The sequence below is a fragment of the Aethalodelphis obliquidens genome, unplaced genomic scaffold (genome assembly GCF_003676395.1).
Source record: "Aethalodelphis obliquidens isolate GAN/ISIS:26980383/991018 unplaced genomic scaffold, ASM367639v1 scaffold18, whole genome shotgun sequence".
NCBI lineage: Eukaryota > Metazoa > Chordata > Mammalia > Artiodactyla > Delphinidae > Aethalodelphis > Aethalodelphis obliquidens.
In genome coordinates this window covers 16,461,711-16,476,562 of record NW_020837962.1, presented here as the reverse complement: position 1 = coordinate 16,476,562, position 14,852 = coordinate 16,461,711, and the positions used below count along the sequence as shown (strand labels likewise).

At 43.9% G+C, this 14,852-nt stretch overlaps 1 protein-coding gene across 4 annotated transcripts in view; it reads left to right on the top strand.

Moving 5' to 3' along the window:
* Positions 1-14,852, top strand: part of RALGAPA2 (Ral GTPase activating protein catalytic subunit alpha 2) — a 282,446-nt gene that overhangs the window by 182,817 nt on the left and 84,777 nt on the right. For all 4 annotated transcript variants that reach the window (XR_003435157.1, XM_027118095.1, XM_027118094.1 and 1 more), the window contains one exon: positions 4,838-4,996. Coding sequence is in view for 3 of the 4 variants with exons in the window: in XM_027118095.1 (XP_026973896.1) it covers positions 4,838-4,996 (159 nt within the window). In the remaining variant the exon portion in view is untranslated. The remainder of the gene's footprint in view (positions 1-4,837; positions 4,997-14,852) is intronic.

The window sequence follows — 14,852 nt, the reverse complement described above, 5'->3', positions numbered from 1 at the left end:
TCACACCCACTCTCTTCCTGCAAGGATGCCAGGAACCTAGGGCAGTAACTGGTGGGTGGAAAGCAGACCACTCCCATGCCTGATGGGCGGTGGCAGGGGCACGGTGGGGGGGGCGTCTAGCATGGTGGCTGTAGCCAGGGTTCAAGTGTGTCTCAAGGTACTTCACCAGCCTGTGCCTCAGTTTTCCAATTAAATGAGATTAAAAACACAGCCCACGTCCCAGGGTTGCTGGGCAGTAGGTGAACAAGGCCTGTGAAATGGCTGAGCGTGGTGCTGGTAGCATCCCTACCCGTCAGCCCCCGTTGTTGCTGACCGGTCTGATGGACTCTTTCCTCCTGGCCTGTTAGGCAGGTGATTGATACTGGCCAGAGGGCCTCACTGCACCTGCCTCATTTCTCTCCTCCATGGTTTTGCTCTTTCATCACTGCAGCCACAGACGTGTGGACCATGTACACGGTGGGCAGCAGAGCTAGTGGGATCTGAGAAGTTGGGTCACAGCATGAGCAGATCCCTGTCACAGCGACCAAGGGTATCGGATGGACAGAGCATGACAGGCTTTCACTCGGTGGCCACGTGCTGGCTCCCGAGGGCCTGGGGAGCTGCCTCCACATCTTAGGTTTTGGTGGCGGTGGTGTTCTTAGCGAAGGGGACTCTGCCCGCAGGGATGCCACCTCAGATTACCAAGACCCTAGGCAAGACTCACACCTCCTTTTTATTGGCTGTACCTTGTAAATCGCTGCTACTCTGCAAATGTGTCACCATATTCTATGATTTTCATATGACTGAAAACTATTTTGTTAAAAGACAGCTTTATATTTTAAACATTTTAAAAATTATTTCCTCAGTAAGATTGTCTTTTTTTTTTTTTTTTTTTTTTTTTTATAAAAAATTTTTTTTTTTTTAAAATTTTTTTTTTTTTTTTTTTTTTTTTTTTTGAGAAAAGACAGTGTTTTCTTGATAAAACACCATGTTATGAATACTTTTTCGGGGCTTGGCCGGGTTGTAAGGTTCCCTACTGTCATAATCACAATGCAGCTGATACCTTTTGCAGCTCCAAGATTTACCATCATTAGTGGCAAACTCTGTCAGGATGTCTCACAGCTCAACTAAAAACCAGTCACAGGAAAAGCAGCCCCACAGTTCCTTGACTTATTCTGACTAAATTGCCCCTAACAGCTTAAAAATGAGCTGCAAAATTCTAAAGTGATGCATGCTCTCCCCTGCCCCCATCACGGGGGCACTTTTTCAACCCTGCAATCTGGTGGCAACCCCATACTGAACTTTTGATCCTTCACTGCAGAAATTTGTTAGCTCCAGCTAGATTAGATTTTTCACAGCTAATCTAACTGCTGTAGGGGTTTGCAGAGTGGGGACAGAGCTGTGCTATTGGATTTGTCCAATTCATTTGACTCCAGGACTATAATTGCACTTATGTCTTACAAGGCTTTTATAGCCTCAGGCTGCCCAGCCACATAAAAAACAAATTGGCAGTGATACAGTGCGAGTGGATGGGATGAAAGGCCCACATTATCAGACTGCAGGCAGCACTGTTCTGGCAGGAAGTTTCTTGGTTAATTTACAAATAAAACTTAGATTTTAGGATGGGCACACTGTCAGCTGAACAATGGGGATGTCAGGCCTGCCTGTTACTTAGTTAAAAGTAGCAGCCGGGCCCACTGAGGAGCAGGAATTCTTCAATCACACAGACGACTCCTTCTGGAGCCAGCTGGCGCCGTAATGCAATTAGTCGGGGAAGGAGGTCAGCCCATTAGGTGTGTCCCAGGGCCAGTGTCACAGTGCGCGCCGCCTGGCAGCGGCGGGCAGAAAGTCCCGGGCAGAGGGACTGCAAAACTCTGTCAGGATGAGAAGTGGCAGCACACGAGCTGATTTCTTAAGGCTTAAGCCCTGGGCACTCGTTCCGAGCCTCTTGTGCGTTTGAAGTAGTAGCTGGCGTGAAGGACGGCTCCGTCCAGATGACACACGACTCTGGTCAACGTGACTTGTGTGCACGGGTTTCTCACTTGAGGGCCTGTCGTCAGAATTCTCCAAAACTCACAAAACAACGTCTCCGTAATGAAACCCCCTTTAAATCGAGTGACACTTGGAAGCTTCCAGAGTATTTCCGTGTGTTCTGACATGGTTGACAATTTGACCGGGTTGATCTTATTTGTTTTACCTGCCTGTGTTCTTGTCGTGGGCAGAAGAGGGTGTGTCCTTGCTCTTTGTTCAACGACCGGTCCCGTGGCCTCAGCTCTTAGTTCTGTGCATTGCCTAATTAAACTGACGCGTGCGGAGGTCTGAGGCACATGACCCTGAAAGCAGCTTTCAGATGATGAATCTCGTGTTATCACCACCTGCAGAATCGCCACACTGGGAGGGTGGGCCCATTCCTGTGATAATGTCCTCCCTTGCCCCCGTCCTGAGGATATAGTTGCAAACAGAATTAGGAGAGACTTCATTGGGTTATGTAATCAAGTTACCTAATTTAGAAAAGGGAGGGTAACTGCAACATTTCAATAGTCACCGTATTACCTGAGAGCTAATGCCTTGCAACTTACACGTCTGGCCAGGGAGCTGTCCCAGGTTCTGGGGTGCTGGCCTGTGGCGGGACAGCCACACAGGAAGGCTGTTCCGTAGGTGTGTTGGTCCCATTCAGAAGTTCATGCCAGCCCTGCATCAAGGGGCACAAAACTACCCAGAAGGTTGGCTCTCTCTGTGGGGCGAGGAGAGTGGGTTTGCACCCTGGGGCGGCCCCAGCTCTCACAGTCCCCTTCTGCTGCTCTAAATTCCTCCCAAAGTTTCCATCTGAAACTACTCCTATTTCCCTCAAAAACATGCCTTTATTGTGCTGCTGGTGAGCTGCTACCACGTGTTTGACTCCAAAAGGATTGAATTTCAGGAGTGCGTCGTGAACTCCTTGCATGCTTTACTGAAAAGGAAAAAGAAAGAAAAATGGAAATAGAGAAAGAGAGAGATAGATGCCTAGTGTTACTGTGAAAATCCGGGGTCTTCTTTTTTAACTATGTATGTAACGGGTTGGTACACCTTTTGCCTGCTACCCTTTTAGTGTTTATATGTAAGAGAGGAGGAGAAGGAAAAAGACATGTACTGGGTGATTTTGCATTTTGAAAGTTGTAGACACCATTGAACTTTTCTGCACTGTCGTGGCTCATGCTCAACGCCTGCAGTGGCGTGTGTCACAGAGCCCAGGTTCAGACTCAGCTGAACAGAGCGCCTCACCTAGGAGCCACCTGAGCTCGCACCTCACCGTAGGTGCAGAGGTACAGTGGTCCCCAGAGGTGTGACAGAGGGAGGGAGAAGCAGGCATTGCAGCAAACCAGCCTCCTTTGTGACCTTGTAAACAGAAAGGAGACCTATTGGGGTGATCTCAGGTTTTCCCTTTGTGGTCAGAGAGTCTATAAAGAAATTGTATTTCTATTAAAGTGTTTTAAATACATAGTACTTCAGAGCATCCTTTTTTATACTTTAAGACAAAACCAAAGCATTAGCTTTGACATAACATCTCTGCTGTACCAAAGTGCCTCCGAATCTAGTCACTTTTAGGGTTCACCTGTTAAATAAGCTAGGAAGCAGGACACACTTTGTCATGGTGGTAGATGGCCTCCTTCTGCAGTGTGTGCAGGGCCGGGACGTCACCTCCTTAGGAGGCGTCCAGGGCCTTCACCAGCCAGCCTCTGTGGGCTTAGGACTTCAATTTCAGCCAGCATCTCAACCTTTACAATCGAGTTGCTTGAGCCACACTGCCAGGCCTGCCCAGATGACCTCACCTGCACCTTCTCCAGCCTGGGACGCGCAGTCACTGTGCAGGACCTTTGTCGAGGGTGTTCTTGCATTGGACCCAGCTGGGCCCTGAGGGATGCTCACAGGTTCCCTTCCTTGGAGGCATGGGAAGCCCTCCTCGAGAGGCCAGGAGTCTCAGACTTGGTTTTGGACCACGTGACCTCTTGTGTATAAAGTGATACACGAGAGGGCTGGGGGAGTTCAACTGTGACAGCGCAGTTGCCCTGGCTACAGCTTAGATGGCCATGGGCAGTGGAGGCCAGGTGGGTCAGAAGCCCCAGCCAGCTTCCAGGCCGCCCTGCCTCCTACACCGTGGCAGGGGTGTGCCCCGCCTTCCTGAGCCCCCTCCCCTCCTTATCAGACAGCATAAAGATAACGTGGCCTACCTCAGAGAGTTAGTGGAAAGACTGAACAAAATGTATGTGTGAACAGACTTTCTCTACAGTAAGGCACTCTTCCAATGCTAGGTACTAGTGCTTGGTATTAGTCTCTTATGAAATTTAAGTAACACATTAGTTTCTTAACAAAGGTAGTGTTATACATACTTAATGGTTTGTCATATATCTAGTTTTTATGCATTTGGTAAGGATTGTATTATAATGGCTTCTGTTCTCTTACACTCATCTTCTGTTTTTCTTAATAACCATTGAATTCAGAGCCTACTGAAGCTCTACTGTAATGTGGAATAAAAGTCTCACACCATCCACTGTGTAGAAACATGCTCAGCCACATACTGCGTCAGGCTTTGCTGCAGGAGTAAAATTAAATTTTTAACAAATCCTGGAAAAGGTCTTGTACCTGCGATGCTTATTACATGCCTCTCTCTCGGTTCCAGTGTGTTTCATAGCAGGGCGAGCTGTGTTTTTTTCGTGTACCTGTGCTTTTTTAAAATCCCCACAGAAGGCATCGGTGTTGTAGCCTTTTTTGGTGGTGAATTATTTTTGCCTCTGTGTATAATAATTCAATTTGTAAGCCACGACCCCTCCTAAAGTGCTGTTATCGCTCTGATTAATAAGGAGCCAATTTGCCGTTGCAGCTCCGTCACTTGGGGAATGACGAGGTCCACATCATCTGGTCTGAACACTCCCGGGACTACCGCAGGGGGATCATCCCCACCGCCTTCGGAGACGTTTCAATCATCATCTACCCCATGAAGAATCACATGTTCTTTATCGCGATAACGAAGAAACCCGAGGTACGTTTTCGCCGCGTTATTCTTCTGGCTCGTACAGGCGTTTGCCGTATGATTCGCTGTTACTGAAAAACAGTGATACCAGTATGCTGAAGGGGCCACTTTACATGTGTGTGAATTGCACATGCTAAATAGGAATTAAATATGAACTGGGATTTTCAAAGAATCTTTCATCAGGAGCACAGAATTCTGTATTTTATTACTGAGACTCTGAAAATTATAATGTAAAGACACGTATGGTTTTTTAAATGTTTTTAATTTTTAAGATTTTATAATTTAAAGAAATTGTCATTTAGAACTTGGGGCATGTTGATGAATAACAATAAGAGTTGAATGAGCCCCTTGTCACATCTAGCATTTTGTGGGTAGCTGTGGGTACGGGATCCAGCCTTGCCTCTGCCGCTGCTAACGGGGGTCAGTCCTGAAGGATCGTGGAAAAGTCCTAAAGAGCTGGGCCTCCGTGGCTCGGCCCATGTCGGGGCTTCTAACAATGGACGTGCCTTGCCACCCGTCAGTTCAGCCGGGTCCATTGGCATCGATCATGGGAACAGCCGGAACCATCCAGGGCCTGAGTGCCGGGATGTCTTTGCCCTGCCTTTAGTGGTGGTTTAACAGTGCTTGATACAGTGACTTGATTTTATTTGCAACTACTAATACAAGGTGAGTTTTTTGGGGTTTTTTTTTTTTAGTTTTTTAATTAGACATTTAGTGTATTAATTCTCTCCTTCTCAAGAAAATGACTTGATATTAAATACAACCTTCATTTCCATTCCAAATTGTCCTCCTGCAGGAGCTACAAGTTACTGTTCTAAATACTCGCTATTTTTAAGCTTTAAAAATAGTAGGTAAAGATTTCCTGGGATTTATAACCTAATCTAGTGTTCAAGTTGTGAGGATTAAACGAGCTAAGAAATGGAAGGTGCTTCAAACAGTGCCTGGTCCAGAGGAAAAGCTACTTAATGATAATAATAATAATTATTATTATTGCTATTATTTTTTTTGTTATTGTTACTACCATGAAAATAGAATAAATAATGACAGTGCTAGTCAACTCCTGAACTCAGAAAAGCCCCTACTCTGGCTGGTGAGAAGCCTGACATAAAGGGAACCCTCTTTTCTATTCAGGGAGCAAAGATGCCAAAGTTCTTCGTGTTAAATATTTGTGTTATCTTTGGTTCAAGTCTCTGTGCGTGCGAAGTGTTCACGTTTGTATTAGAAAATGGCTCTTAGTGCTAATAACATTTGCGTGTGTCCATGAAGGACATTAATTTAAAAAATTAAACTGAAAATTTTAATATTAGACAACCAATAAATTCAGTATCCTGTAGCTCTCAAAACTGGAGAATGTGTTTCTTTAATATTTAGTATGGATTAACTGGCTTTATTAGTTCATTTTCAACACGGCCCTCTAAAATGTCATTTAATGTCCTAAAAATGTCACTTTTATTTTTATAGTAAATTAAGAACATAAAAGGCATTTGAGTTCACTTCATAGTGTCAAAGTGATTTTTGAAAAGGTACTGTAATGCATGAAAACATGTTTCTTTAAAAAATGTGTAAGTTTTATAAATTTGGCCATAAATTCTGACAAGATGAATCGAGCAAATCGTTTTCTTAATATTTCAATTCAAAAAGCCTAAAGGGAAGAAGAGAATAATGGCCAACTGGAAATTTAGTGTTATCCCCACATTTAAAGGACAAACCATTACAATGTAATAAAATTAATCCAGACATTTCCAGGGCAAGTGTGGCTGACCTTTTGTTCACCAACCACTGACCCCAGGGTGAATGCGAGAGGCTTGTGGAGGGAAAGTCTGTTTGTTTGGCTTCGGTCCCTGGTATTTAAATTGCATTCCCTAATCAAATGAAAAGGCTGTCCTCTCTATCAGGTTACAGAATCCATGGCAACATTTGGCCTTTTATATCCATAATGTTAGCCTTTTTGTTCGCATCTAAGTAGAGACACCTGGAGCAATGTTAACATTAACCGATTTAGCATTAATAGCTTCATTATATAAGAATTTCTGATCAGATAGCTGTTACTTTTGTTATATTGCTTCAGCTTGTATTGTTGTCATTTTTTATCTCCCTGCTTGGCAACCAGGCAATGATTTGCAAATTTTTTTTGTCTTGATTAATTAAGCAATATAATTATCAGTAACCACGATGCAGCCTTTGCTCAACAAAGCTTCAGAGAGAAAACAATGGTAAGTCTGTTAGTATGAATGCATTCCACGCGTCCCAGATGCATGAGGATATTATGAACAATGAGGGGAAAGGCCGCCTGGGAGCGGGGACAAAGGGTGCCACGCAGACTCGACACACTGCGCATACCGCCAGGGACGCGCCGCGGGCTCCCGGGGACACAGACGCCTCGTTAGATTACAGCTAGTCAGCAGAGATTAATTCTCAGCCATTTGGTGCAATAATTTACCCATTCCCCAGTATTTTAACCAGAGCGCCTTACCATGGAAGGGAAGGCTTTGTACTTGAAAGGTTTATTTAACCTTGCCTAGTTTTAGGGATCGCCACCAAAATCGGTATTTTTGCTTAGAAATTGTCATGACGCAGCTGTTTGAAGTTGAGGAAGCTCCTCGGGAGGGCAGGCTGTGCACGAGTTTCCAAAATGATAGGTAGCATCAGAGCTGTCTGTGGAGGACCTGTATCTTTTATCTGAACGTAGTGTGACTTTGTGGTCTGAGTACACTTTACCAGCCTCTGGGTAGCCATACTTCTCTAAGAATAATTTTAATCCTTCTTTAGGAGGGAAAAAAAAAAAAACAAACCTCATCAGTACACAAAAGTCCTGCTCACTGGATAGAGTCATGCATATTCAAATTGTACTTTCATTCACTGGGCCTCATTAATAGCCTGTGTAATAATGTGAGGCTGTTTGTAATACAAGCTCACAGACAGCACTGCTTCCAAGGCCTTTGAAATTTAACATATTTCGCTTTTTCATCCATACACCTCCCTTAAATATACAAATTATGTGCCTGGCAGAATCCGCCTCCTCTTCATAATACAGCCTTTGCAAAACGGTATGTCGAAGGACCACGGCTGTGTTCGTGTCAGGCAGGCATCTGAGAGGGTCTGCTCCCTTCTTGAGCTTTTCATTGAACTTTTTAAAAGATACATTTAAAAAAAATCAGTGTGCTGAGCAATGTAATACCATTGTTAGGTTACTTTCAAGATAAGTCTGTCTCCATAAATGTGGAGACCGTAGCCTTTGGTCACGGAAAAGAAATGTGCTGTTGTCAGACTTGTGGTTTTTCCTACTTGTATTACTAAGTCGATAGTCAGAGAAGACGTACACATGGGGCAGAATGTGAGTGATATACAGGGTTTGTTAAAGCGCCCAGTCTGTCCTGCAGAAAAGTGATTCATAAAGTCTCCAAACTGCAGGAGGTACCCGTGTTACTTTCCTTCTTCCAGTAATTGGAAACAGTACGGGTACTCAGCACATTGGCTTGTATGAATTCGTGAAGGTACGTTTTAGCATTTTTGTCATGTTTCTCTCCAGGCACATGAGTGACTGGCTGGTGACTATCTGACCAAAGGGTAGATGAGTGGAAGAAGCCTTGACCAGGAGCAGTTAAGACAAGAGGAAGCTGTGGGAAAGCATCCTCTTTGTCACCCCAACCAGTGTCCATTTTGTAAATGAAAAACATGTTAACATCCTCTAGACTCTCCTTACTTGGCCATGGTAGTTATGGGCCTGGGAGGAAAACAGGTGATGATTCAGTCCTTTCTAAGAAGCACAGGCAGGAGAGAGTAATAGGATAGGAGCTGGGGACCGCAAAGTTCCAGTTCCTGTGCTGCCACAGTGGGGGGTATCTTGGGCAAGTCTCTTAATGTCTTTGGACCTTAACTTCCTCAGGTGTAACATTCAGGTTGGGGACCAGGGTGTCTACAGTCCTTCCGGGGATTCTAAGCACACTTTAAAGAGGATGGGCCCTCCTTGGGTCCTCGTGTTCCTAGATGCCCATCCTTACCCTAAGTTGCCCTGAAGCTGCCGTTGAGGTAGTTTCTGGCTCCCTTGCAGGCTCAGCAGCTGTTTTGTGTGTGTGTGTGTGTGTGTGTCTCCAGAATGACACCTAGCCCAGGACCTTTCCCTGGAGTAAGTGCTCAAAATGCTAGTTAGGGCTGATGCACCAGAAGCCACAAGAGCATCTGCACATGTGAGGCCAAGAGGAGCCAGTGTTGGCACCTGTGTTTGGAAGGAAATCTTTTCCTACCGTGGCTTTATTATAAAGGGAATGTGTTTGACTGCAACATGGTTATGTAAATTTCCTCTTATTTCAAATGTTCAATTTTCTTATTTATCTCAACCCCAACCAAATAACCTTTTTGAGATTAAGTCATACATTTTAAAATACTTTGGGACATTCTCAGGGAAAGTAAGTTGTTAGTTTTTGAATATGTAAAGAATCATTTATTTTGAAAAGATAACTGAGAATACTGAATAGCCAGAATTCACTAAATATGTTATTAAGTGGATTACTGCAATATGTTCTGTTTTGGTAATTTATTATTATCGTTATTGGGAGTTTTTAAAGTAGAGGAATGACACTGGGAACTTTGTGAAAAGGCAGCTGTCATTTGCAGATGTTATATCAAAATCAAATTTCTTCTCTAATTCATGGCCACTCCTAATCTGAGGAATTCCCTGGATACAAGAGATCTATATTATTCCTTTTGTCCAGTTTTGAAAGACTATCTGAGTCACCCACAAACAGTTGCCAAAGAATAATAAGGAACATTTATTTATAAGATAAGCCTCAGTACAGATGGAAAAAAATCTGTAGCCTATTATTAACTCATAGCTCCTGTTTTATCTTTCACAACAATTTGGCTATTAAGAATTCCTTCTCAATTGATTTTCCTCAAAAGTTGCTATTGTTTTCCCTTTTTTTTCAGTTGGTCTTTGGTAATACATCTTCCTGCTTTTGCCTTATCCTCCTCCTTTGGCCAGAGCCAGCCTGTGTAAATGTATCCTGAGTGGCCAGTGGAAGAGCCCGCTTTGTGTCAGAAAGTAGGACAGTTCTCATCCTCTGCCCCAAGTGACCTCAGCAGGAAAGGCCTTCGGGCCCACGATGCCCACTCTCTGACCCCTCGGCAGACACGCATGTGCCTTTCAAATCTCCTGCACGCGGCTGCACACACCCTCGGCCAAAGCTGGGCAAAGCAGGCTGGGGTGTCAGGAGTGTAGAGAACTCCTCCATAAGCAGGACACTGGCCCAGCGCCCCCAGAACAAGAGGCGTACTTTCTGTGCTGTAGTTGAAGTTCATTAGTTTGTTGTATTGGGTTTTTTATTGTCTAGTTTTCTTCATGAATTCTTTTATCACAGCTCCATCTCACTGATTACGGGACTGCTTTTTAGGGTTAGGATTAGGGTTAGGGACCTCATGACAGGTCCGTGGAGCACTTCTCCCCCACACCTCACCATGGTATCAGCCAGACTTTTGTATAGTAATAGGAAACAACCAAAAGAGCTGCACATCTGAGACCTTATCCATGAAGTCTCTAGAGAAACCCAGACACAACAGGGGAGTCAGAAACGGAGGCATCCAAGGAAGCTTTAGCCTCTGACACCTTCATCTACAACTTCAGCAAACCATAAACACAGCCTGACTCCTAGCCAGACAAACATAAAGCCTTACACTAAAGGCCTATTTACTTCAGTTCCTTTTACCTGGTATATCATGTCCAGCTTTCAACAAAAAAATTACAAGGCATACTAAAAGGCAAAACAACCCCCAGAGTTTGAAGAGACAGAGCAAGCATCAAAATCAGACTCAGATATGGCAAAGATTTTGAAATGATCAAATCACGAATTTAAAAGAACTATGATTAATATGCTAAAGGCTCTAATAGAAAAAATGGACAACATGCAAGAAGAGATGAGTAATGGAAGCAGAGAGATGCAAACTCCAAGAAAGAATTAAAGGGAAATGTTAGAAATCAAAAACACTGTAGCAGAAACGAAGAATGCCTTTGATGGGTTCACCAATAAACTGGACGGGTGAGGAAAGGAACTATGAGCTTGAAGACATGTCAATAGAAATATCAAAACTGAAATGCAAAGGGAAAAAATGATCAGAAAACTGAACAGAGCATTCAGAACCTGTGGGATAATTATAAAGTGTTATATACCCCTAATGGGAATACTAGAAGGAAAAGAAAGAGAAAGAAACAGAAGAAATATTTGAAATTATAACTTAAAGATATTTTTATATAACATACTTTAATATATAATTATAATATGTGAAAAATTTCCAAGTTGATGACAGATACCAAACCACAGATCCAGGAAGTGTAGACAACACCCAGGAGGATAATACCAAAGTATCTACACCTAGACGTATCACATTCAAACTGCACGTTGCAGACTGAATGTTTGTGTCCCCCCACCCCCCAGAATTCATATTTTGAAATCTAACCATCACTGTGATGGTATTTAGGGGTAGGGGTAGAAAGGTGATTAGGTCATAAGGGTGGGGCCCTCAGGAGTAGGATTGGTGACCTTATAAAAGAGGCCCCAGAGAGCTCCCTTACCCCTTACTGCGTGTGAGAACACAGAGAGAAGACAGCCGTCCATGTACCAGCCATCTTCTGACGTCTTGTTCTGGGACTTTCCAGCCTCCAGAACTGTGAGAAATAAATTTCTGTTGTTTATAAGCCAGCCAGTCTATAGTACTCTGTTAAAGCAGCCCAAACAGACACTACCAAAAATCAAAAACAATGGGAAAATCTTAAAAGAAGCCAGAGGAAAAAAAATAACAACTATAGAGGTTCAAGGATAGGTATTACATTGGACTTCTAGCCAGAAATCATTCAAGTTAGAAGCAAATGAAGTAAAATATTTCAAGTGTTGAAAGATAAAAACCACCAGCATGGAATTCTGTATTCTTCAAAAGTGAAAGAAGAAATGAAGACTTTCTCAAACAAAAATTAGGAAATTTGTAGCCAGGAGACCTGCCTTGCAAGAAATATTACAATAAGTTCATAAAAAAGAGAGAAAATATTACAGAACAGAAACACAGATCTACTTTAAAAAGGAAGAGCTTTAGAGAAGGAATAAATGAAGGTAAAATGAAATGTTTTATCTTCTTATTCTTAATTGATCTAACAAATAACATTTTGTTCCAAACAGTAATAGCAACAATGTATTCAGTGATTATAACTTATGGATAAGTAATGAATGACAGCAGTGTTATAAGGATGGGAAGGAAGAATTAGAAATATTCTGTTATATGGTACTTGCACTACCTGTGAAGCAGTAAGTGTTATTTGAAAGAGGACTTGGATTAGTTATAAATGTATATGTCAAACTCAAGGGCAAACACTAAAAGAAGTAAAGTGTATATAAAATATACACACACACACACACACGTATGTGCATGTCTGGAGGACAGGGCCATGCCTCCCCCTCCACATCCCACCCTGGACCATGGAGCACATAAGTGCTTGGAATTTAACACATTTTAACTTTTTATAAAGTTTTCAGTCCGTGGACTTCTCAGTCTTTCTGACAAATAACGTAACTGATATTTCTTTTTTCCAACGGAAAAGTTGTTATACTTAAATGCAATTTTTTAACCGATGTATCTGTCACCCACTTTGGCATCTCAGGCACAAATGCAGGGCCAGAACACACCCTCTCAGTTCAGAAGTTCATATCGTGGGATCATGAGCTTCCCAGAGGGGGAAACTGGCAGGTCCTGGAATCCTAGACACGGGGGGTAGAAGCGCCCTGAGAAACCACCAGTTCTGACCTCACTCACGCACGGATGACCCTGTGAGGGTCAGCCTGTCTGTGCAGCCAGCATCCCTGGTGCCTACAGCCCTGTGAATAACCACGCCCAGAAATCCCTCCTTTCCCTTCGGCCTCTCATTTTGGCCCTTCGTTATTTCCAGTCTGGCACTTGATTCTCTCATTGTTCATTATAACTTTTTGGTTGTTTTAGGTTGACTTTGGGGATCTGGTCAGAAACGTGAGAAACTGTGTTGTTTGCAGTTTTCATGAAATGCCCCCAAATAGGTTCTCTTCTCCTCGGTTCATAGGCAGGATTTGGGGCAAGGCACGTGGTGTCCCCGGTGGTAGGGCTGCTCCGCCCTGGTGCCTTGGTTGGTAGACGTGAAGGCCTGCCCCTCAATGTGAGCCTTGTAGGACCACATCTCCAGGGATGGCCCCCGTCCCCATGGGTGATGAGGCGGTTCTGGCTTCGGGGTAGGTAACCAGACGGCTTCTCTGGGGGGATGGGCGTCTCCCCGCATGCCTAGTCGCCCGTGTGTAGGAGCTCTTTTCTTCCGTGTCTTTTCTTCCTGACCCCTTATTCTAACATTATTTTCCAGCTCACAAAGTTCTGTTCATAGAGATTGTGGTCATTATTGCCATTACTCTTCACTTCACAGGCCCCTGCTTTACTCCCATCTTTTTGTAATGTGGCTTTTCCCTCCGAGTATAAAAACATGCATTCTTCCCTGCCTGACTTCTGCGTTTGGTTCCTGCCCACTTAGTTTGCAAAGACCATCTCCAGGTTAGCTCTGTGGCCTCTGCCAGGTTGTATCTCCTAGCGACACGCACAGGCTTGAAGAGCACGCTTTCATCGTGGCCTTTTCATCTCATGAATAAATGTAGAAAATTTACCTGGGGCTCTGTGTTGCCTGCATTTGGTTTCCCAGGACATTAGGTGGGTGGAGAGGCTGCAGGTGGGCAAATATAGCAGCAACGAGTTGTGAAAACGAGCTGGTTATTTCTTCTGGGCGTTCATGGAGTCTGCTGTCAGCTGGGTCCCCCGGCTGTTCTTCAGTATTTTCCTGTATCTCTCAGTGATTCTGATGCGCCATGCATTTCCCAAGGTACCAATTCCAGAGCTTTTCAGTCTTCTCAAGTCCACAGTCTAGGCTTCCCTCCTGCCTTACCTCCTTTAGTGCCCAACCTCTGACTTACCCAGGAAGCCCCTCGGCAGCAGCGTGTGGGCTGTTGCCCGGTTCTGTCGACACCCTTGCTCTTTATTTATCTGTAACCTTTTAGTCACGTCTGTTCACACAACACCAACTAATGCTCAACTGGATTAACACCTCCTGACGTATGCGGTGGGGAAGCTGCCTTAGCAAAAGAGCCAGTGCCCCCTCATCCTTTCCTTCCTGTCTTACACTGTTTGCCTGGGGTGTACCTCCCCTCCCACCACCAGTCTCTGCTGACACCCACGGTCATGGCCGCCTCCTACAGGAAGGTTTCCGAGGCTTCTCTCAGCTAGAAGAGGACTCTCTCTGGCTACAGAACGTTATGTCTGTACTCACCCTAAAGCTCTTTTCTTCTCTTCATCTTTTTGCCTTCTTGAATACATATTTTTATCTTCCGTGCAAACTGCCTGTGGGCAAGAGCCGTGACTTATTTTTCTGTATTCCTCCATAGCCCTCAAAGCAGGCAAATACGTAACTATGAAACAGATGAAATCTGATCTCCCTGCCCCTTTCAGCCTAGAACGATTCTGTGTACTCTTCAGAAGTTTCAGGCAAAATTTGAGAGTCCTCTGATTATCCATTTTTTCCAAAAATTACCTTCTGATATTTAGAGAACATATTTATACATATACAGAGATTAAAATATTTGGAAATAAACATTCTCCTTCTCAGAAACATACCTTATATTTCTTTTAAAGTTTTCACCCTTATCTCAAAAGTATATGATTCTTCTACATTCCCTCTCATTAGGACAGTACTGTTTGCACCACACTTATTAATATAGCATTTGAACCTTTCAGCCAGTCTGTGAGGGCAGTAGGGCAGACCACACTGCCCCTGGGCTCCAAATACGTCCACAGTTGGTGCAAGTGTAGCAAACTTGGT